Genomic DNA, 25,246 nt, shown 5'->3' on the forward strand with positions numbered 1-25,246 from the left:
CTGCCACAGAGTCAGCTGGGTAATTCATGAATATCTTTGTTTATGGCAAAATCCTACAATAATTCTTGACTGTCCTATTTAATAGGAAGGACATTCTGTGGCAGGGAAGGATCAGATGGAATCTGACAATTTTAAAGATGGGGCAGATCTTACAGTTGTCCAGGATCTACTGATACCAGGTGCAACAGATTGTAGAGATGATGGTGGGCAAGAGTAGTACTAAAATAAGGGGGAAATCTAGTGGGATCCTTGTACTTGGGCTTTGCTTAATAAATAATTGACAACTACATTTTCTTTGAAATCCTTTTTATGTTTTTAAAAATATTATTCTAGTAGAATATTCTGTTCTAACATTAGATTATTTGCTCTCTAGGGAAGGGAGTGGGAGAAAAATTTGGAACATAAGGTTTTGCAAAGATGATTGTTAAATATTATCTTTTCATATATTTTGAAAATAAAAATTTACAAAATTTTTTTTAAAAGCAAAAAACATTATTCTGAGATCCAATACCAGACTGACAAAGGGAGTCCAAGACTCAAAAAAATATTAAAAAGTCTTCCCTTTCTGGATCTCAGTTTCTACATGTATAAAATGAAGGGAATAGATAAATACTTCACAAACTTTTTGGTCTTCAAACTCTTCTTGGGCTTGTTTGTTCTAAAAAAGATTTTCTAAAGATCTTTACAGAAGAATGGGTACACCATTCCAAGTGTCATAGAGTCCAGTTGCATGGTGGGCCCTGGCTGGGGTACACTGATTGCTCCATCTTCCATCTCTCCTGCTCTAAATGGGGTGGCAGGAAGAATTTCATCCTTGGGCTTTACAATGCTCACAAGGTCAGGCAGGGGATTTTTAGGGCCAATCTTGCTGTTTGGGTCCCAGAGCAACATGATTTTGACTTTTTCCCAACACATCCTGTAGGACGGTAGTGCACAGCTATATCAATGTAGTGGTTAAGGGGATCTCCACTTTGGATCATCAGATCATCCACAAACTTCATGGACTTGGCCCTCCAGCCTCTGAGCTTACCAGACATCACCATCTCACATCCCTTTGCCCCACTCTCCACAGCAGCCCTACATACAGCAAGACCTCCCAGGAGCTTGTAACACAGGGACATGGCCTGAGCAGTTAGTTGTACCTGGTGGTCCTTCTCAGGGATGTACATTGCCCTCAGGGAAACCAAACTTCTGAACTACAGGTGTCAAGTTCACAAATTTGGATGCCCAAGGAGTGTCCTGGTGGCCCAGAGGATGATTTCTGTCCTAGTTGGATATCCATCCTTAGCCACTTTCCTGGTGAGAAACTCGGCTCAGATTTAAAGATGCCATCAGCAGCAAAATTCCTCTTCTTGGCGATCTGTACTACCATCTTGCACCAATGGGGGATTTATGGCCTTCAAGCTATGGAAAATTACCAAGGATTCTCCCCAAAGAGATTTCTGTTTATGTGAATTCTATTAATATTTACTGTATTAGAAATAAAAACATCAGACTATTCTTGACTTGTCAGATGAGATTATTGCTAAATCCCCTTCCAACTTCAGATTATGATCACAAAACAGCTTGAAGTAAGGAAACTGTTGCTCAGCTAGAGAGTACCCCTTTAAAAATAGGACAGCTATAACTGAAGAGTCCACATCCTGAATCCTACTGTGATTTCCTCCTCAGGTTTCAGCTTAGATGCTGGTTTCTCCCTTTTTATATCCTTCCTGGGTTTCTCACTTGGTTGTCTATCCTAATTTTGAGTCTCCTTGTCATGGTTTCTGACTCATACCCTTCATACTTCCTTCTGGAATTCAAGCTTAATACCTCTTCTCACTCTTCAATACTTCAGATTAAATGTATTGCTATAATCTAGTTCCTTGAAGATCCTGCTTTTATCTGAATTAGTGCATGGTCAGTCATCTCAGCTTTGTCTCAGACTGTCATACCTGTGCTGAAGTGCTTGGCAAATGAATTCTTTCTTGTTCTGAACCACCAGCCAACCCTTTAATATCATAGTTTCTAGTATCCCAGAATGAATTTGTGGCAAGAGCTTTTATAACCCTGACAACTAATGCCAAGCAGCGCCTACAGAGTTGGTTAGCCAGCTGGTTAGGACCCAGAAGGTTAAGATCATGGAGTCACTATTTGGCCAGGCCAGTTAGCTTCCCCCTATTCCATGACAGGGGCTGCATCCTCAGCAAAGCAAGCTGTCTTATGTGTATGACGGACCCCAAGGATGAATGAATATGGATGAATTAGCACAAAACCCATCCCTTGGGGAGGGGAAAGGGGAGAAACCACTCAGTATATTTGTCCACAGCATCATATTTGTAGACAAAGGATGACATCAATATTGGTTATGCCTTTTGTATATTTGCAGAAGTTTCCAGAATTCCATTTTTGCTTACCTGAAGTGGATGTCATACTTAACCTACGTCTGAAAGTAGTTTCTTCAGTTATGTCCTACTGACTTACATCCAAAATAAGCCATTCAGTTATGGAATATTAATGTTCTGTAAGAAATGACCAGCAGGATGAATATAGAGAGGTTTGGAGATACTTACATGGGCTGATGTTGAGTGAAATGAGCAGAATCAGGAGATCATTGTATACGGCAACAAGATTATGTGATGATCAATTCTGATGGAAGTGGCTCTCTTCAGAAATGAGGTGATTCAGGCCAGTTTCAATGATCTTGTGATGAAGAGAGCCATCTGCACCCAGAGAGAGAACTGCAGGAACTGAATATGGATCACAACATAGTATTTTCACTCTTTCTGTTGTTTGCTTGTATTTTGTTTTCTCATTTTTTTTTTCCTTTTTGATCTGATTTTTCTTGTGCAGCATTTTATTTGTGGAAATATGTATAGAAGAATTGCAATGTTTAACATATATTGGATTACTTGTTGTCTGGGGGAGGGGGAAAGAAGGGGAAAAATTTGGAACACAGGGTTTTGCAAGAGTAAATATTGAAAATTATACATGTTTTGAAAATAAAAAGCTTTAAAAAAAAAAAAGCTTTCATGTGGAGGGTTTCACAGCCAAATCATTAACCCAACTTGATTTGTATTAAAGTGTTCCCCAGATGACAAATATTAAATCAACAGTATTCAACTCAAGCACGAATCACACCTTCAGGGTTGAGCAATCCAGGTCACTCAAGTGATGTTCCAATGCTTCTCTCACTAATAATTGCCAAAGGCTTGTGAGTACTGCTCCCTGCTACACAAATGATTTCTAATTGGGAGAATAATAGTTAGCATAATAATAGCAAGTATTTATATAGGACTTTAAAGTCTGCAAAAACTTTACATCTATTTTCTTATTTGATCCTCACAACTACTCCAGCAGGTAGTGCTATTATCTCCTTTTTAATGAAGAGAAAATAGGTAGACAGAGGTTAATGACTTCTCCAAAGTCCCACAGCAAGTATTCTGAAGGAGTTGATGTCTTATGTTGCCGATACCAAATCCAGAACCCTGGCTCTTTGTCACTTTCAATGAGGCAGACCTTTGTCCAGGAAGGTCTGTTTTTTAGGAACTAGATTTTAAGACTTCCAGATTCACCTGTGGAGATGAATGACAGGTGTCTAAAATGTAGAACATGGGGCCAAGAGACAAAAGTCAGATCTGAGTTCAAATGTAGCCTTGGACCCTACACAAGTCACTTAACCTGTTTGCCTGAGTTTACTGAGCTATAAAAAGGGGAAACAGTATCTCCCAAGGTTGTCTCAAATGAGATGTTTATAAAGTGCTTAGTACAATGCTAGGCACATAACAGATGCTATATAAATACTTATTCCTTTACTTTTCTCTTTCCAATAAGTCAGGGGCAGAATTTTGGGATTCAGCCAAAAAAATTCTGTTCTGTGCCTTGGTTTCTCCATCTGCATAGATAATAAATCTTAATCTCAAAGTTGTAAAGAATGTTAAATTAGTCTGTCATTAAATATTAAACAATAAAAAAAAAAAAACCTTCTGCCCTAGGGCCTATTCACATGCTCTCAAGAATGTGAATTCTTTAGAGGCCTATGAAATAAATATATTTATGCTTGCTATTTCCTGGAAAATTGCCATTTCATTCAAATCACTACCAGTTCAATTATAGACTAATAGAATTCACAGACATTATGCCAAGCAAATGGATATCACCTCACTGGGCAGATATCATACTCAACTAAAACCTTAAAAGACTTTTTGAAATTTCATGGCTCAGATGCTCATATTATCTCAAAACTGAACTCCTGATTGCCTAAAGTGTAAAACCTAAGGCTCTGTTATTATGGCTTTGCTCTATTTCTTTTCTGGGATCATTCTTGCCTCTGATGTCATAGAGCTTTTTGTTGACCATTTCCTTTTTGTGCACATTACATATCATCCTGTATAAAGTTATTGGTATATGCACCTGATATCTCTCTACCGGATGTGTCTTTCAGGAGGAAAGGACCTATGTTATTATCTTTGAATCTTCTCTGATACCCACCATAGTTCCCTGGCTTCCTTTTTTTTAATCGGGTCTGGACTTTTGATTTTGCTAGCATTGGAGATCTCCAATTTGGAGGATTTTTCTGCAACTTTTTGTTTTTGAGCATTTTGTGTATCACAAGACCCCTTTAGGAAAGCCCGTAAGTACTTTCTCTGAATAATGTTTTCAAATGCCTAAAATAAAATCTGTAGGATTGCAGAGAAAACCAAGAATGACAAAACTGCTATTAAATATATATATTTTTAAGTTTAAGGACCACAGGTTAAGTAAGCACTTTGGTTAAAGTTGGGAGCAATGCACTGAGGGGTGAAATGTTAAGTAACTGGTCTGGAGTTACACAGCCATTAGGTGTCAGAGACCAAACTTCAGCTTTGAGCTTTCCTGACTCTAATCGGTATTCAATATCCACTGAGGTATGAGACTTAAATAGAAATGGGGAGAGAGCCCCACTAAACCATCCATAAGTATCACTGTGACCTGCATATTGAGTTAGATAACCATATATGAACATGTTATCTCAGCATTGGGGAGCGTCCCTGGCCAACGCAGCCTGCATTTTTGACACTTTCATAATTCAGCACACTGCTTCGGGAGGTGCTTAATAAATTTTTATTTGAGTTGAGCATCAATAACGACATGCTGTAACATTAATAACGCCATGAGTGAAACAAAATCTCCATTCCTCACAAGGGAAGGAGTAAATAAATACAGCCAGTTTCTGCAGGTGCCTTAAGCTTCACTGGTGAAGAAAAAAGAACCTTTTGGGAGGTATAATTTGAAAGAGATAAGGCCATAGGGTATCATTGTTGGGCAGGGGAGACAATTGGTCCTTACTGTGCCAGGAGAGAGGCCATTCAGCCTTCTTTCTGTCAGAAATCTGGTGGTTTTATTATAGCATGGAGAAAACAAGGCAGCTTAGCATACCAGCCCTTAGATTTCTGAAGAGGCATTAATAGTTTTAAGTGGAAGCGACATTGCTAAATCTCCCCAGGACACTGAAAATGCAGGGGTAGGAAGATTAATCAAGTTGGAAGGTGAAAAAAAGTGGTAAGCCAGGCTGTTTTTGCTGTTCCATTCAATTAAAAAATAAATCGATCCTCAGCACGAATGATACAATTTTCATATAATAACTATGCTCTCCTGTGGTTAACTTGTCTTTTGAAAAATGAAGTGGGGAAAAAAAGAGTAATTTTCTGCAAGACTCGGGCAGTCAGAAGCTGGGGGAAGTTAGGGAATTGGAAAACATTTTGAGGAAACCTGGGTGTTCCCCACTAGTAGTCTCTTCTTAAAATGGTGTCGGACTCCAACAGAGGAGGCAGGGCAATCATTTGGAAATCCAGTACAGACTCTTTAGGGAACAAAGAAAATAATCATTATATACAATATACTGTACTCCCACATGCAAGCCTAGGAGAATAAGACTCTCATCTTCGCCAATCTAGGAATGGCCTTACATGGAAGGATAGATCTGTCCTATGGAGTCTATTGAAATGTTGCAGTAGTAAGTGGGCTCTTATGTAGCTCCACTTATTGTAAATGACTTTCAGAAGCATGCATGTATGTGTGTATGCAGTGGCAGGGGTCGGGAGACATGCAGGGTTGGAGCCTCTTTCCTCCATCCTCAGGCTTGACTGACTCCCCAAGTGACAATGTTATCTTCCCAAGGGGCCTATGTGGATTGACTGGGTACAGATGCCCGAGATATTTTTGACAGAGATTAATAAATAAGCCCAGTTTCAAAACTGGCATGTGGGAAAATCCTCGGGCCATGTCTTAAGAAATCCAGGACTGAACCACAAAACACATCTTCATTCTGCAACACTAGTTACCCAGTTTAGGAGGAAGAGGGCTGCAAGTCTTACACTGAAGTGAATGTCATGAGTCAGAAAGCCCCAGAGAGCCCAGGGAATGCTCTCCTAGCCAGCAAAGGCAAAGGGGAAAGGGGGGGGGAACCCAGGATCTTATCCAGAGTGCCTCTGGTCTGGGACCTTCCACCCCCACTATAAGACTCATTAGCATTCAAGGTCGTTCTGGATCTTGGAAATCAGCTCCAGGGGAGCATGTTTTGGTCCTGAGACCCTTACTCCCACCCCTTGCCCCGATCCCCCCAGATCTGTCCTGGATTTAGACACTTTTCCCAGAGGATAGGCAGGGAAAGAAGAAATTAGGGCTGAAATAGCTCTTCTCCTTTTCATTAATCACCTCAAATTGAGCTCTCTCCATTCTGGACCTGGAGCTTCAGATTGGAATTAAAATTAGGAGAGCTTCTAAAAGGTGGAAGAGCAGAGTGGGCATGATCTTGTGTGTGTGTGTGTGTGTGTGTGTGTGTGTGTGTGTATGTGTGTGTGTGTGTAGGTGTTTTCCCCATGGCATTCAACACTGTGTGGGAGACAGATGAGAATCCAGTCAGTGACTCTGGAGGAGCTCCTCCCAACAGATGGGCTGTGAAAACACCTCCCTCTCCAACCAGAGCTCATAGGAATAATAGAAATCCTCAGGGAGTTCCAGCTTCTGTCCCAGGACACTCTGCAAGCAGTTATCCACCGGTGCAAACTCCGAGTCCTGGGGCCTGTCGTAGCGCCGGCTGTTGAAGGCTTCGATGTTGGCCCTTAAAGTGCATTCTTCCGCCTGGAAATCCCAAGGCCTGGCATCAATGTCTGCATTGGGGAGAGGGAGAAGGGATGATGATAACCAGCATATAGATCACGGGTTACACCTTTCTGATCTGGCTATCAAGGAGGAGTGAATAAAAAGAGGGCTGGGTTTCAGGTCCCATGCTGGGGACACAAATACAAAGAGACCCGATACCTTCCCTCAGGGGGCTCACGTTCCAATTTCCCTGGTTAGTCTCTGAGGAATTCAGGACTACCTGTGAGAGCCGGATCCAGAAAGTCAACACAGCTGGAAACGGTAGCTAAAGAAGGGAGTTTGGTCTAAGGGATCACAGCAGAGTCACTGGTAGCTAATGTAGGGGTATAGTCAGTTATTGGTATTTTGGGGCTACCCACAAACTTCTTTGGAAGTAGAAGTGGGAAATTTCAGCTTCTGGGAGGTGGAAGGGACCATAGGACACAGTGACTTGCATTTGAGAGGATTTACTGCTAAGAAACCAACCCCCAACCCATTTCTCTGCAATCTCTTCAAGATGTACTTAATGGGGAGTGGTCTCTTACTACCACAAAATCCCACAATTCCAATCCAAGGACAAATCTTTGCTTCACCTGTACTTAGAGAATGCTTTAAAGTTCACAAAGCATTTTTCCTCACAACAATCCCCTTTTTACAGATGAAGAAAGGCATTGAAAGGTGCAGTTACTCCCTTTATTGCTAGGTGGATTGGGAGTAGACAAAGCTCTTAAAGTTTACAACAGCATAAAGACTTATGGGACAACCTCTTCAATAAAAACTCTTCATTTTTTGGGTCCCCTCCATGCCATTTAGCCTTTTATTTCAGGGCTAGAGATTAGAAAACTTTATTTTATTTTACCAAGGATTCACTTCAGAAATGCTCAAGCTATGCTATTTTTTCACTTTTAATTTGTGTCCATTGAAAGGCAGGGGAAGTGGACTAGGAAGAACACCAGACTTGAAGTTTGAGCCCCAGTTCTGACACTTGTTTGCTGTGTGATATTGGGCGAGTCACTCTACACCACCGAGTCTCAGTTTCTTCATCAGTAAAATAGAAATAATAATCCCTCCACTCTAATGTATCTATTTCTTGGAAAAGCTGCAAGCAAAGTATCTGCAAGTTCTACTGGCCTTTTATGAAGGCTATTGGGATTATTATTTTGCCTTATGTTATATATATAACATTATGCATTATTATGAATTGAGGATGAGGAGACAGGGTTACAACAAAGTGTCAAAATAAATGTCAAAGGCATCTGATGGATTTGCCAATTATTGAACAAATTATTCACCTAGCTAAAAATCTCACAAGAATTTAAATCACTAGTTATTTTCCAGGATAGAAGTGGTCTGATGATACCAGAGCAGCAGAGCAGCGATATGTATGTGTATCTTTTTTTTTCTGAACTCATCCAAAGTTGAGCATGTTATAAATGGTAACAAGCATGAGCTACCCTATTAATAAGCCTTTGTTGGAGCTACATTAACATAGGACAAACCTATATTTGTGTAGAAAACACCAGCGCATTGGGGAAAAAAACCCACCTCCGTATAATCCAAGTACTAGCGGATGGACCCTTTATTTCAGGCTACGCGGGTCAGACTTACTTTGTGGAACAGATGTGTTCTGGAAACTACAGATTGAGTCCTCTTTTAAAGGAACTCGGAGCACCTGGATGATGCCTCCTCATCCTCAGCTCAGCTACATATCTTAGTATAAAGCAGAATCCTGAATGATCACAACAGCCTCCATTCATGAACGGCCACACAGCGGGCAAATGCTGCGCTTGCAGCTTTTCCAAGAAGACCCGGCCCGGCTCCCTTCTGTCACTTGGAGAATCTGAGCCGGCGACTTTGCCTGCTGCTGGGAGACCCTGGGCTTGGGGATCGGGAAGTTCCGAGTTCAAGTCCTCTCTCACACACTTAGTGGCTGTGTGACTTTGGGGACAAGGCATTTCACCTCTTCATCTGCAAAATGGGGATAAAAAAGCAGCTACCTAACAGTCGTTAGAAGGATCGAATGAGACAACCTAGCTCATAACTGCTCTGCAAAACTGAAACTGCTGGAGCAATATCGTTGCCCTCCTATCTACAGCACCGAGGTCGGCTCGTTTCTGGGGCTCCCTTCTCACATTCCGTGGTTCCCCGAGTCCTCCTCCGAAGAATTCAATCGTCCTTCCCTGCTTTCTCCCTTGTTTAAGGCAGAGCTCGCTTGGCTTTCACAGAGATTCCCAGGGTGTAGGCGATTAAGAAGAACTGCCCGCGCCCTCATTTAGGCCCCGACAGGCCCCAGGCCACTTTGGATCCCACCCGACTGCTCTGGAAGCCTTTCCTTTGGCCCGGGGTCTCTGAGTGACCCTTGCTCGGCCTGATCCCCCAAGCCCGCCCCGGAATAGGACCGCCTCGGAGTTATGTGCGCAGCGCTTCTCACTCCTCGGGGCTTTCACGGCACCAGAAGAAAGGCCTCGAGTGGCCCCGTGGCTGACCCAACGGCACCCGGACGGCTCAGCGCAGGCCAAGGCCTTCCAGCTTCCGGTCCCGCCCCCTCTCCCCAAGCATCCGGCCTCTGGGGGGCGCTGCAGGGGACGCGGCCCGGACCTTTCAGCGGCCGCCCGCTTACCGTTGCCGTAGGCCCAGTCGTCGTTCATACGGTGTCTCACTTTCTGGTAGATGGCCGACATGGTCTTCATGTTGCTTTTCCTCCACTGGCGCCCCAAGTACTTGGTCTGGATCTTCAGCAGCTTCAGCACGTACAGCTGTAGCATGGCTTGCTTGACCTTGAGGGCCCGCTTGAGGATTGGGGCGGACTTGAACACCACCAGCATCTGCTCAGAGAAAGGCAGCGGGAGGAGGAAAAGCGTGGGGGCGCGCCCGCGGCCGTCCCTCACTCCTCCCCTCCCCCGCAGAGGCAGGCCACCCCGGAGGTCTCCTCGCGACCCAGGGAAAGCCCTCCCAGCGCCGGTCAGAGCCACGGGCGCGCCCGTCACAGGGTCAGTCTGCTTCTCCTGGCCTGTTGCGGCCCTGGCGAAGTGTAATGACATTACATTCTGTAATTCCGTTTCTAATATACCACGGGCAGGGTGCCAGTTAGCAGTGCCAGCGGCCGAGGGAAAAGCTTTGCCCTTCCGAGCCTCCCACTGTGCGTTTGTCTTGTAAACACCTTGGAGCTCTAGACTGGTGCGCGCCCGCCCCCGGCTCCGCCCGGCGTTAGCCTCTCATCCTGGTTTGGGCCCCGTTATCCAGCAGGCTCCAAAATCTCTACTAAACACCTTCAAGTTTGGGTCTTAAGGGAGGGACTTTTCTCGCCCCACACAAACATAACCGGCATTTTCTCACTCCAATTACATCATAGACAAACTCTTACAAGGCCCCAAGTGATCATCTAGGGGGAAACTGAGGTCTCAAGAAGCAGCTGGTCCAACGTCACATATCAAGGTAATGCTCCCTCTGCCCCTGCCGCCAGCTCCCGTTTCACCAGACTTGAACAGAAGAAGGCATCTCTGAGGCGCTCACCAAGAGCGGGCGCCACCATAAATGGCCAGGGGTTTGGGGAAACAGGCAGCTGTCCACGGTTAGGAGAAAAGAGCCTGTTCTCTCTGAACCTCCTGGGAGGTCATCCCAGCAGGCACTAAAGGATCATATCCTAAGGAATAGAATGGAATTCTAGCCTCACCAATCTTTCTTTAAAGTGTCTGTGTCATTCATGAGGTCAAAGTTTCTAAACGTTCAGATGACTTCGAAATAAGACCCAGATGCAAATCCTACCCACCTCTGATACTCAGGAAGTCTAATCAGTTGATTACTCTTAACTTCAGTTTTCTCATCTGTAAAATGGGGGTGTCAGGAAAGGAAGTTTGATAATATCTGTGGCACTTACTTTGCAGATAAAACTCAAATCAATCAACCAATAAGAATTTATTAAGCACCTACTATGTGTTAGATACCAGGATTACAAGAACAAAAATAAAAGTCTCTGTAAGGAACTTGCATTCTGTCAAAGTAGATAAGCTGTGCAAAAACCTTTGCAAATCTGAAGGCATTATATACTTTCCAGCTATCATAGTAACAACTACCAGTATTATTTACTGTAATAACTATGTAATCATGTGTAAATCAGTGACAATTGATTTCTCATCTGTAATATGGTGGTGACAGTAGTGTTAAATACAATTGACACAAATATGTAATAACACAGGCCCTCTTAATTTATAGTAAAGCTTTATAACTGTAGCTTTGTTTTTTAATTGAGACCTGCGTGATCTCAGGCCAATCACATAATTTCTCTGAGCCTGTTTTCTCACCTAGAAAATGAAGGAGATAGACTACATGAGCTACAAGATTTCTTTCAGCTCAAAATGATTTTGTGATCTCAGGAGATCTAAATCTTAGCATGCTTCCTTACATAGAGCAGATTCTTAATAAATATTCATCAAATTAATAGAAAACTAATTAATATTCTTCTGATAGTTAGTCCTACTGGTTCGGTTTTCAATATTAGATTGTATCCCAGGGGTTGATAAGGAGGGACCATTTCTGGCACATTTGCATCTAAATTACCTTGGGCAGCAATCCTAGACAGGACACCATTGTGCTAAATTCGATGTTCTGTGGAGGTTGTGATACAATGAATTTTTTTGAACCCATCAGCCTACCAGAATTTTTGCTCATGAAATTTTCAGCAGCCCAGACTACAGTTAATATTGTCATAATGATATAGCTGAGGATAATGGACCCATCAGAAGACATTCAATGATAAAGCCATCTTTCCAGTTTTTTGTTTGTTCATAGCACAGGAATATCTCCCAAGAGTATGTTTTCCTGGGTTCTCCCATTAAGAATATCCAGGTGTCATTTAAAATTGGAAGAGTAAATTTGCCTCCCAAGAGGCCAAGAGCCTTTCCGAGAAAAAGTCAGCACTGCCTGGCTCTCTGAACATCTACCTGGACAGAAGAAAGTTAATGGGATCCTAGATTTAGAGCTGGAAGAGATATTTAAGGTAATCTAATACCACTCATTTTGCCATGGAGGATCCTGAGACTGACAGTAGGAACAAAAGCTGTACCAGGTCACCCAGGCAGGAAGCAACAAAGAAGGATGCAAACCCAGACCTTCTGAGTCCAAATCCAGTGGGTTTTAATGAGCTTCATAGACCGAGTTTGAGGACAAGTACACTATCCTGCTATTATTATCTTGTTCTCATTTTTTATTGTTATCATCTCATTCTTCTGCTCCTTATCATTGCTATCATTATCATCATTATTAGAATACAACTTTTCAGTGGGGCACACTCTGCTATATCAGCTCTTGACCCCAGCTCAGCTCACCATGGTCCTGGAATGCTTCCACTTGGTCAGTTTGTTAAGCAGCCTGAGTAAATTGATACAAGAAAATAGGTTCCTCCAGCAGAATTGATTGTTGTCTCCAGCTTCCTATAAGAAAAGAAAAAATTTAAGTACATATGGATGTATCATCACTGCAGCAGTCCCAGAACTCTTTTTCAGCTCTATAATAGGCACTGAAATTTGTTGTTGTTCATTTGCTTTCAGTCATGTCAAATTAATTCATAGCCCCATTTGAGGTTTTCTTGGCAAAAATGCTGGAGTGGTTGGCCACTTCCTTCCCTAGATCATTTTACAGATGAGGAAACTGAGACAAACAAGATTAAGTGATTTACCCAGTAACACAGCTAGTAGGCATTCAGGTTAGATTTGAACTCAGGAAGATGAGACTTCGTAACTCCAATTTTAGTACTTTATTCTCTGAAATACCTAGCTTATTCTGTAAGTAGCAATGGTAAAAGTAGTTCCTTTTATTGATTCAAATTCATAAGAATACAAGTCATTTCCCAATTGATAAATAGTCAAAGGATATGAACAACTTTCAGATGATGAAATTAAAGCTATCTATAGTTATATGAAAAAAGGCTCTAAATCACTATTGATTAGAGAAATGCAAATTAAAACAACTCTGAACTCTGACATGCTACTTCATATCTCTCAAATTGGCTAAGATGACAGGAAAAGATAAAGACAAATGTTGGAGGGGATGTGGGAAAACTGGGACACTCATGCATTGTTGGTGCATTTGTGAAATGATCCATCCATTCTGGAGAACAATTTGGAACTATGCCCCAAAAGACTACAAAACAGTGTATACCCTTTGATCCAGCAGTGTGTCTATTGGATCTGTAACCCAAAGAAATCATAAAACAGGGAAAAGGCACCAATGTGCAAAAATGTTTGTAGCAGCTCTTTTTATAGTGGCAAGGAACTGGAAATTAAGTATATGCTCAACAACTGGGGGATAATATACGAATATAATGGAATATTATCCTTCTATAAGAAATAATAAACAAGCTGATTTCAGAAAAATCTGGAAAGACTGACATGAAATGATGCTAAATGAAGTGGGCAGAACCAAGACAACACTGTACGTAGTAACGCTGTGCCATGATCAACTATGAAGGATTTGGCTATTCTCAATAATGAGGTGATTCAAGGCAATTCCAATAGACTTGGCTTGGAAAATGCCATCCCCATTCAGAGAGAGAACTATGGAGACTGAATGTAGATCAAAGCATACTACTTTCAAACAAATTTAGATTTGTAACATTTGTTACAAATTTACATCCAGTACCATGGATAAAACATTCAACTATTGGCCACCAGACATTCCATGTCTACAGGGACATGAGTCAGAAGGACAATGGAGACAAAAGAAATTTCTCAGCTGATATTTAAGTTTCCTCTTGTGACTTTTTGCTTGGGCATCAGAAAAGAAATTACATTCCTATATAATACTACTTATTTATGCAATGCTTGCAACTTTGCAAAAAAAAAAAAGTCTCTTTCTAAAACTTATTCTCATCTACCCTCTGCTAGAGTCCTCTGTGTTAAGACTGATTTAATATTCAGGAAACTTGAGCCCTTCAGCACCTCATCTCATCTACCCACACTCTGGTAGACTGCCCCGTTCCCAAGCAGGAGAGAGAGGAGGAAAAAATGGCAGATGGTCCATTCTCACCAGATGGCTCCTTTCCCTTCTAGGCTTTAGGTCTGTCTGTGAGCATCCAACCAATAATAACTGGTGGATTTCGGATTAGACACAGGTAACATTTTATAGTGACAGAATGAAATATGGCTTATGTGATTTTAGAAGTGCAGAGGTATATTAATCATCATTACCAGAATGATCTCTTATATTTATGTAGGATTTTTCAGGTCATAAAGTACTTTCCCATCCATTATCTCGTTCCGATTAATGGCTTTTATGGGATGGGCCAACATCATAGATTATGGGATTTAAAGCTTGAAGGTACCTTAGAGATCAACAGGTCCAACCCTCTCACTTTATAGATGAGACTCAAAGATGAAATGACTGGCCCAAAGTCATGGAGGTAATGAATAGTACAGTCAATATTTGAATCAAGTCCTCTGACCTCCAAATCCAGCACTTATTCCAAAAACTCACATCATAAAGCATTGGCAGACCTGCCATGTTAACTTAGTAATCATAGACTCAATAGATACCAAATTGGAACATATTTCAGAGACCATCAAATTTAACACCCGCTCATTACAGATAAAGGAACTGAAGCTGAGAGACATTATTTGACTAAGGCAATATAGGAAGTATATATCAGAGAAAAGATTTGAACTGAAGTCTTTTGACTGCAAGCCCAACTCTTTATCTACTCTGATACTCTAAAGTTCTTAAGAAAGGAAATAGAAAGTAAAAACTGGGAAATATGTACCAGTATACCCTGGTATCTAGTGAGTCATGAATAGCTAAGATCCTTGTGAGCATTAGGATTTCCTCAGGTGTAAGGCATAAAGAGTAGCACATTGGAGCTTAGAGCAGGTTTCCCTGTCCTGTGATAAGCTGGCAGTATCTGCTTTTAAACTGACCCAGGGGGACCAATCTTTGTGTCTCTGAAAGCAGGGTTTGATTCCTATCCATGGAAACTTGTATTTCATGGCAAAGACCAGTCTGACATTATCTGCCCAAACAAGTCAAGTTGTAATAATAGTAATAATGTAGACACTTATATTGTGATTTAAGGTTTGCAAGACCCTTTGCATATGTTAATTTGTTTGATAATTGTATAAATTAGGTAAAAGATCAAAGGAGATCATCAATCATGTAGGTACTTTCTAAACCTCAAAGTACTATTTCAGTTATTCTGCTGTTATTAAATTATAATTGTGTAACTTTTTGTAATCAGTGGAGGAGGCATTTTACTAGTTGTTTTTTTAAGGTGAGTCCAAGTCCTCAAAGGGGTTATCCCTCAACACATTTCATGATCTCAATCAAAACTATTAGGAGAGCCCTCCCAGGACAGTTACTAGAACATCCATGCCTTTGACCCAGAGATCTCACTACTGAGCATCTTAAGTTCAAGCCAATTCAAAGGTTTCATATGCGCCAGAAAATCCACAGTAATACTTTTTATGGTAGCAAAAAGGCAGGGAGATAGCACATGGATAGAGCACTGAGTCTAAAATTAGAAATACCCGAGTTCCAATCCAGCCTCAGACACTAGCTATGTGTTCCTGGGCAAGTCACTTAACTTTCTGCCTCAATTTCCTCAATTGTAAGATGGGAATGATGATAAAAGCACCTACCTCACAGGGTTATTGTTGAGGATCAAATCAGATAAAAAAATACTTAGCACTATGTCTGGCACATACTAGATGCTTTAAAGAAAACTCTTCTCCTCCTAAAACAAACAAACCAACCCACTGGAAACAAACTAAACTAGGCAATTTATATAATAAATAACAATTAGGGAATAAACTAATCAATTATGGATTAGAGTATTATAGTGGAATTTTATTGAGTTAAAAAATAGTAAGTATGATGAATTCAGAGAAACATGGGGAGATTCATAAAAGTGTAAGTCAGAGAAAAAAATTCGCAATGATTATAACAATGGAAATAAAAACCATATAAAAAGGCAACTGAGCTCAAGATTAATTGTAACGGCCAATTTTGATCTCAGAGAAAAGATGATGGAACTTTCTTACTCTCGGAGAAAGCTAGGGATTATGGATTTGGAATTCTCTCTACTCTCTTTATGGGGGTCACAGTATGCTTTTGTTATTGATCTCTTTTTGAGTGGTGGTATTGTTATAAGGGAGGATGAGGGGATAAGGTCTGGAAATGACTGGAATAAAAAACACAAGTTATCACTAAAGTTTTAAAAAAGAGGAAAAAACTCTTATATCTCCCTAATTATCCAACATCTACAATAATAATAAATTTAGTTTGACAAATATGTATTAAACATCTACTATGTGGAAGCAATATAGTAGATGGTCAGAATGCAAAGAAAATAATAATACTCATTATTAATCAATCTATTGTTAATAATGAACAATAAAATTCATATTTCTATGTCTCTTCGGGGTTTCCAAAGCCCTTTCCTCACAATCCCATGAAGCTGGTAGGACAAGTATTATTCTTAGAGGAGAAAAATAAGGTGGAGAGAAATTAAATAATTTGCCAGTGATCACAAGGTGGAAGAATTGGGACTCTCACCAGGGCTTTTGATTCTAAACCCAGCAATTTTCCCATCCTGGATGAACTGCCATAGACCTGAAATTAGGACCTGGAGTCTGGTCTCAGTTCTGCCACACACTAGCTAACCTCAAGTTCTTTTGTAAAATGAAGGGGTCAGATGACATGACCTGTAAGGTCCCATTGCAGCTCTAATGTTCTGTAATCTATAATTTATTCTATCCCTCTCCAGCTAGTCTAACAATGAATGTTTGAGAGAAGGAAGGCTGGCTTTGCCTAAAGGTTGGCCCCAGGGGACCCCGGAAAAGAAGTCCCAAATTTTCTCCTCTTGAAGATGGCCTTATCAGGCATAGACTACTCTATGCTTCCTTCCCAAAATATTTTCTCTAGAGCCTTATTATAGACTAACCCTCTTCATTTTGCTTCACAGTAAACTGCCTAGGACTTAAAAATAATATAAACCTGTAATAGCATTTTCTGGAGGGCTTAGACTCAAATGTGTTTTGCCTCTTTTGCAACTGCCATAGCAGGCCTTTCATCAAAGATCCCAGGAGGCATTTCTCTCATGCAGGCCAAAGACTAATGTTCTCTCCCATGGCCCCTTAATTCTTTGTGAAATTTTTCAAACTGGCTAAAAATATCAAATTGGGGTTTCCCCCCCCTTCCTCTTTAATGCAAATCACCTTATCTCTTCTTTTGTCTGTATCCCTTTTAGTAGAAGGGTCAGAATACCAATGAATAATATATATATAGGTGAGTGAGTCTCTGCAAGAACATATTCCATGTGTATCACATGACCTATAGAAATATCAGCTCTGAAATGTCAACCTGACAATTATTGACCAAACCAGAGCCCTGGGAGCAGGGCTCAGCCCAGTATAACATGCCCCTTCATTTTTCCAGAGCCATGCAGAAAAAGATACATATTTCTTTCCGGAGAAAATTTTTTCTAAAAAATCAAAAATTTAGAATTTTCCAAATGGTTTAGAGGTTGTTTAAATTAGAAGTGTCAAAATTGTGGCCTAAGGGCTCAAAGCCTGGTAAAACTCCCAACTAAAATCTAATGGAGAAATGTTTAACAAAATAAAATTTTTAAATAGAATAAAGATAATGATCATTTATGGTTTTCTAAGTCAGTAGGCAGCTAGCTGGTAGAGATATGTTCCTATTTGAAATTGACATCATCTAGATGACTAGAGAATTTTAGAAATTTCTTACTTTAAAAAAAAGAATAATTTATTTTAAATATGTTATCTTCTAGAGATGAAATGCATTAATTGTCGCTTCCTGATTTTCCAGGGCTATCTCTAAGATATGAGGAAATCTGCTACAAACCTCCTTCCACTTACTATCCCTAATTCTGCAAGACAACCATATTGTGCTCATGTAAGCCTACAGACATTTCAAACTCAATGAGTCCAAAACAGAATTCATCAGATTTCCCCCAAAACCCTACTTCTCTTCTTTATATGAGGGGGCAACCATTATTCTAACCATTTAGGCTCCCAACTGGGAATGAACTATTCTTTAAAAATTATTTAAAACTTGAATAGAAAAAGAAAACATTGTCATATACAGAATATATGAAAGGATTCAAAATATGATTCATTAAATTTCCATTTCAAGAAAACCTATATAATAAATGCCATATATTGTGATCAGAGCTGTCCATCTTTGCTTCCTTATAGGTTTTCTTTTGTTCTCTGCTATGTATTTTTTTACTTTAATCTTTTTTTTCCCTTTCATCCCCCTATCTTCCCTAAGAAGGCTATAATTGTGTACATATATTTATATACACATATACACATACATACATATCTTTAATCATACATATATATATAAACAAACACTCATTTACATCTATGTAAAGGTCACACTATGCTTCTTTTCCTATTTCTCTAAAGGTAGAAAACTTCACAGTTCATTAAATTCAACTCTTTCTATACTTTTCTAAATTTACCACCTCATCACCTATGTGACAGCAATATTCCAACCTTATACTATCTAGTTATTTTAAATAATCTAAAACAAAACTGATTTACATGATTGATATATAATGTAGTTTCTCTATTTTTTCCTCTTTGATTAAATCTATTTTAACTTTAACTTTGTCTGAGAGCAATTTCTAATCAGTTCTATTCCTGATCATTATGTTTGAGTATACGTATCAGTTCTATTCCTGATCATTATTATGTTTGAGTGTATGTATCACTTACTTCCTATCTCTGACTCTGTTTTACTTCTACCTGCTTCCTAGTGTTGCTGTTACTTAAGCTACCCCTACCCCTGCTCCACTTTTTCCCTCTCTCGTTACCCCATTCCCATTCACACATTTTTCTATACCACCCCCTTATCTTATTCCTTCCAGCTCTTATTTCTTTATAAATTTAGAAGACTTTTATACTTCTACCTCTAAAGTATTGTCCCCCTTAAGCCATTCTGGACCTGAACTGATTCTCCCCTCCCCCTCTTCTCCCCTCCCCCTTCTCCAGTCAGTAGCTAAGTACTGTCAGTTTTTTTTTTCACACCAACAGCTAATATTTGTATAATACTTACTATGTGCCAAGCACCATGCTAAATACTTCATAATTATGATCTCATTTGACCTCACAAGAAACCCATTTTACAGATGAGGGAACTGAAGCAGATATTAAGTGACCTGGCCAGGATGTCACAGCTAAGAAGCTTCTGAGATCAAATTCAAACTCTGGTTTTCTCATCTGCAGGTCCAGCACTCTATTGCATCACTGTTGCTCCTACCTGCCCCCATTCTGTTCACATGACCACCGTCCTAATTCTGGCCCAGTTGCTTCTTGCTTGGACAAATAAAATAACTTTCTCATTGGTTTTTCTGCCTCTGGTCTTTCCCCTTTCTAATCCATTCTCCAACATTTACTGAAACAATATTCCAAAAGCCAAAATCTCCTCCCTTCCCAGTTACAAAAGTTCTTTAGAGACTCTAGACTTAAATGCAAATTCCTATTTGACATTTAAAGCTCTTCTGGTTTTAGCCTAATCCCCATACACAAAGTTCTTTTCCCACTTCCACAGGCTGTTCCCCAGGCTGGAATGCAATCATTCCTCATCTCCATCTCTTAGCTAACTTCCTTCAAAGCTCACTTCAAGTGTCCTCTCTAACACCAGGCTTTTCCTGACCCCAGAAGCTCATTAGCTGCTGATCCCCCTACCGCTTGCTCCCAAATTACCCTGTACAAGCTTGGCATATACCTTGTATTTATAATTTATTGTTTCCTTTAATATAATTTGAGCTCCTTGAAAGAAGTTTTTGGGGTTGTTTTTATTTTGCTTTATGTGCTTAATATGTTTGACATATTGATTAAAGGAAGAAGACGGCCATTTGTTTTGGCCAGAGAGAATAAGAATGATTGGTACTACATGTACACGGAATTTTAGAACTAAACCTTATGATGGAACACATAGCTAACTCCTTAGCCAAAATAAGTAAGTCTGTGTTGGCATTAAGATCTAACTTATTATTTAGATGAAAAAAGCTATATGTATTGATTACTAGCCTTAAGTCTATTGTTCAGTAGTTTCAGTCACGTTCAACTCTTTGTGACCCTTTTGAGGATTTCCTTAACAAAGATACAGAAGTGATTTGCCATTTCTTCTTCTAGCTCATTTTATAGATGTAGAAACTGAGGCAAGCAGGATTGTGATTTTCTCAAGAGTCACACAGCTAGTAAAGTGTCTGAAGCTGCATTTGAAGTCAGAAATATTCTTGACTCCATGCTTGGTATTCTATCCACTGTGCCACCTAGCTGCCCAGCTTTAGAAGAACTAAATTCAAAAGATTTTAAGCTTCCCCCCCCCCATTTTCTCTTTCCAACTACAATCTCCCCCAACTTTCTGCTTTCTAGTCCATCTACTAACTATTTCACCTTTCCCCTTCACTTCTTGAAAGAGTTATCTAACTCTTCACTACCTACTATTTCTTTAAATCAGAGGTGCTCAAAGGGATCCATAAACTTGGATGGGAAAAAAATTTACACTCTTATTTTCACTAATCTCCAACTGAAATCTAGCATTTCCTTTAATTATGTAAAATCACCATTCGAAGGGTCCAGATTGCCAAAAATCTCCCTGCTCCATCCTCTATCCATCATCCACTAATGAGATTTTCCTAAGGCTCAGATCCAATCATGTCACCCTCTTGATAGATTCTAGTGGCTCCCTATTATTGTGCCCAGGACCAAATACACAATGATCTGTTTGGCACTCAAAGCCCGTCATAACTTAGCCCTCTTCTATCTTTCCAGTTTCCTAACGTTTTATTCCCTCATACATACTCTTTGATCTAGTGATTGGCCTCCTAGTTATTCCATGAAGAAGACATTCTCAGCTCGGGACATTTTCTCTGGCTGTTCCCTGTGCCTGGGACATTCTCCTTCTGCTCTGACTACTGACCTCCTGGCTTCCTTATGTCCTAATAAAATCCTACCTTCTACTAACCCCTCTTAATTCTGATCTCTTCCCTCTGTTACTTTTTATTCATCATTTGTATGGCCCCCTTTACGTAATTTGTCTGCATGTTGTCTCCAGTATTAGCTTGGAAACTATTTGAGAGCATGGACTATCTCTTGTCTTTTTTTGTATGTCTAGCACTTAACCCAGTGTCTGGCACAAAGCAGACACTTAATATTGATTGATTGATTGAATCCATGGCTTTAAATACCTGAAATCTGACTTTAGTCCATATCCTTGTTGTACTGAAACTGTTCTCTAGTCATTAGTGGTCTTGTAATGATCAAATTCAGTAGTCTTTCTTAGTCCCTAACATCCTCAGTCTCTGCAACATGGAACTGACCAGATATAGTCTCTTCATCTGGATTCAAAAATACTATATTCTCTTACCAACCACTTGAACATTAATCATCTGCTGAGAGATCTTCCCATTTCTGCTCTTGTGTTCTCATGCATACAGTGGATCATACTCACAGATCTTTTCCAATTCCATATTGCTTACCAAACAAAGTTTTGCTTGGTATTCAAGACCCTCCATCATCAAGTACCATCCTATCATTTGAGTTTTATTTCATATCACCTTAATCTGTACAAATTACATTAATGCTGTACTCTACAGCAAAAATAGACTTTTCTTTCCCCCAAGAGACAATCTGGCTTTCTTCCCTCTATGCCTTTGCATGTGCTATTACCTAAGCTTGCCCTACTATCTATTTTTTATCTAATGAATTCCTAGACATCTTTTAAAATCCCAACTCAAATGCTACTTCTGCCACTCTTTTACCTCCACTATTTCCAGTAATTTTTTTTTTCTGAGACAATTGGGGTTAAGTGCCTTGCCCAGAGTCATACAGCTAGGAAGTTTTAAATATCTGAGGCCAGATTTAACTCAGGTCCTCCTGACTTCAGGGCTGGTTCTCTATCCACTGTACCACCTACCCTTCTCTTACCAGTAACTTTCTTCCTTGGAAGATAGCTAGAAATTGCTTCTGCATTATTCTATCATTTTTCTCTTATAATATTGAATATGAACATCATCTGTGTTTTCATATCTTCTTCCCTATTGGAACTGTAAATTCCATGAATATAGAAAATGCATTTTATCTAAACTTTGTATGTTCCCCATACACAATGATCACAATGATCTATCTGTACACTTGTTTTTAAAACAAATAAATGAATAAACAGATGTAACAGTTAAGGGGAGAAGGCTGTATAGGAACTTCTTAGGGTTGTTCCTAAGTTCATATATACATTATAACAAAAGCATTCTGGAGATAAGTTATCATCTCCAAGAGAATGTAAGTTCTTTGGGGCAGGGAGCATTTTGTTTTTCTATTTTTGGATCTCTAGACTTGAGAGGCAATTTGGTGTAGCAGATGGAGTCAATATTAGTATGAGGAAAATAGGGAAGCACCTGGATATAGTGGAAAATTGTTCTGGATATCGAGAATTAAGATTTAAATCTTGTTTCTGACACTTATTGCTTGGGTGATCTTGTGTAAGTCATTTAACCTAGGTAACTGGAAAGTTGGCAAGAGGAGTTACAAGGAATAGATTAATACAACCTTTCCAGAAATAAATTTAGAATTCATTTGATTTTAGTTTCAGAACAAAAAAGCAGGGAAAAGAAGGCCACTAGTAATAAGATGGCCAGTGAAGCATAACTGGAGGGGGTCCTATATATAAAGGGAAACTTTCCATGAGTTTGGATGTGAGTTCAATCTATTTCCACTAACTTGTGAACAATCTTGTTCCTGTTTTGAGTCTTGTGCACCTATGTGCTTATAAGAGGAGTTGGTTTCTATGGTTTGGAAAATATCAAGTACTAACATTCTCAGAAGTGGAGGCAACAAACTAAGTAAGATGTCACCAGAATATAGCTAGGATCTTCTTGTCAAGAGAGTAGGACACAAGAGTTACCCTAGAAAGAAGTTCCCTGTTCTAAAGATGGGATTCTTCTAGCTACAGGTCTGATCAGCTGGGAGCTGACTCTTTGAGAGAACTAAATGTACATGTTAAATTTAATCAATTTTGAATCTTCCAAGCAGATAGTTTAGTGAAATCTTCCATTGATAGCTTTTCATGGCACTTTCTGTATTGTTTGTTAGGCAAATGTTGATATACCTTATCTTAGATCCATAGGTTGTTACATCTGGAAGGGTTCTTACATCTGGAAGAGATTATCACATCCAAGCTTTAATTTAAAATTAAGAAATTTAGGCTCTCAAAAGTTAACTCACTTGACCAGAGTTATGTAGCTAGTTAGTGACTGTAATACATGATCTCTAAGACTCCTTCCAGCTTGAACACTTTATGACTTTATGTTTTTCTGCAGGAAAATTCCCCCTTCCTTCCATTACTCCCTCTATCTTCTTTGAACTATCATTCAGGGGAAGAATAGGGTCTTATTGAGTTTATCAGAAAAAAAGGAAAACAAAGTTATGATTAAAATGGGAGCTGTCAATGACTCATTTTTATATTTCAAGTTGAGCTCTAGAGCAAATTGACTTGCAGTGAAACTAGTTTTCTAAAAAATTCTAAGTTGATTCAAAACTTTGTTGTTGCTGTTTAGTCATTTTCAGCTATGTCTCACTTTCTGTGACCCCATTTGGGGTTTTCTTGGCAAAGATACTAGAGCAGTTTGCCATTTCCTTCTCCAGCTCTTTTATAGAGGAAGAACTCAGGCAAACAGGGTTAAGTGACATTCCCAGGATCACACAGCTAATACATGTCTGAGATAGAATTTGAACGCAGGTCTTTCTGACTCTAGGCTTGGCATTCTAGCTACTGCGCCACCTAGTTGCCCTGATTCAAACCTACATGACAGCTAAATCCACAAGCCATTTAGTGACCCTGGTACAGTAATAGAGTAGGAAAACTAGAGTTATAAAGGCTTAAAAAAATGCTTAATAAATACTTGTTTCCTTCCATCCTTCAATCTAAGACTAGCTGCTATTGCTATTTTAGATCATCTTTTTTATGTTCTCAGTCTCAGGAGAGCAACAACAAAAATCCATTATGTTCAGAATCTAAGTATCACAAATAATTCAATAATTTGCTATCATGCAAAGCCACCAGTAAATAAACGACTTTCAACTTTGTGACTTTTATTACTGTCCAGTTCTTGGTGAATCAGAATGGGAAGTAAAAAGCTGTAGTCACCAATCCTGACCACCAGATGACACTGTTGTTTCATAGGAAGCCTGGAAATCTTACTTGTGGCTCAAAATCAAATTCTAGCACCAAGCCATAGATATGTTTGCTGGTTTAGCTACCCTCAAAGCCTTAGAAAATAAAACAATCTCCCATGTTAAGTTTACTCCAAATTTTCCTCTCAGGAAGTTACATCAATTGAGATCTGAAAGAACTATATTCTGTCTCCAATTTACCAATTGGTCTACATTCTAAAAACTAATCTGGTGGATGAGGTGTTTGGGAGGACCGCACATCTGGTGTGGAGGATTACTGAGCCGTTTTCAAGGCTGCTCATTTACTTCTGGTGTCCACTGAACTTACCCAACTCTCACTTGTGGCTCCAAGAAGCTGTTGCATGAGCAGCAGATACACCCAGTAAACCACCTTAGTAGATGGGCTAAACTAGGTAACAGACCAGTCTCAAACCTGTCACTGAGTTGGAAGGCTGTCTATTCCAGATGAGTGAACACTTTCCCTACTGGAATGGGAGGATGTAAACAACTTGCTCCAATGGCCATGAAGGCAGCTGAAACAGGTGTTATGAATCACTTAGAAATTTATCTACTGTATTCTGGCTCATCTTTAGCCCTTCAAGCCCCCTCTCTCCCCGAGAAGGCAATTGGAGAATTAAATGACTTGCCCAGAGTCACACAGCTAGTGCCTGAAGCCAGATTTAAATCCAGGTCCTCTTGATTCCAGGGCTGGTGCTCTATCCACTGTGCCATCTAGCTACCCCATCAGCAGTCATCTTGACTTTTGTCCTGCCATTGGATTTTCATGACTCAGTAAAACAGAATGAGGATGACAACTTTGTACAGCTTTACCTCACTCAAATCCAAATTAGGCACAAATAAAACAAAGAACAAACAAGAAGTCGGTCAGTTGATACTCAGGATACATATTTCCTTAGGAATTGTGGTTAGATTCCCATACTGGCCCCCGC

General features: G+C 39.9%; 1 protein-coding gene and 1 pseudogene across 2 annotated transcripts in view; both read right to left on the reverse strand.

Moving 5' to 3' along the window:
- Nucleotides 1–672: 672 nt before the first annotated feature.
- Nucleotides 673–1,372, reverse strand: LOC127538617 (40S ribosomal protein S3-like; annotated as a pseudogene).
- Nucleotides 1,373–5,066: 3,694 nt separating this feature from the next.
- Nucleotides 5,067–25,246, reverse strand: part of STRIP2 (striatin interacting protein 2) — a 72,623-nt gene continuing 52,443 nt past the window's right edge. For both annotated transcript variants that reach the window (XM_051962962.1, XM_051962961.1), the window contains exons 19-21: nucleotides 12,426–12,530; nucleotides 9,722–9,926; nucleotides 5,067–7,130 (exon numbers count right to left, since the gene is read on the reverse strand). In XM_051962962.1, coding sequence (XP_051818922.1) covers nucleotides 6,880–7,130; nucleotides 9,722–9,926; nucleotides 12,426–12,530 — 561 coding nt within the window. In that variant the 3' untranslated portion in view covers nucleotides 5,067–6,879. The remainder of the gene's footprint in view (nucleotides 7,131–9,721; nucleotides 9,927–12,425; nucleotides 12,531–25,246) is intronic.

This window comes from Antechinus flavipes, chromosome 5 (genome assembly GCF_016432865.1).
Source record: "Antechinus flavipes isolate AdamAnt ecotype Samford, QLD, Australia chromosome 5, AdamAnt_v2, whole genome shotgun sequence".
NCBI classification, from domain to species: domain Eukaryota; kingdom Metazoa; phylum Chordata; class Mammalia; order Dasyuromorphia; family Dasyuridae; genus Antechinus; species Antechinus flavipes.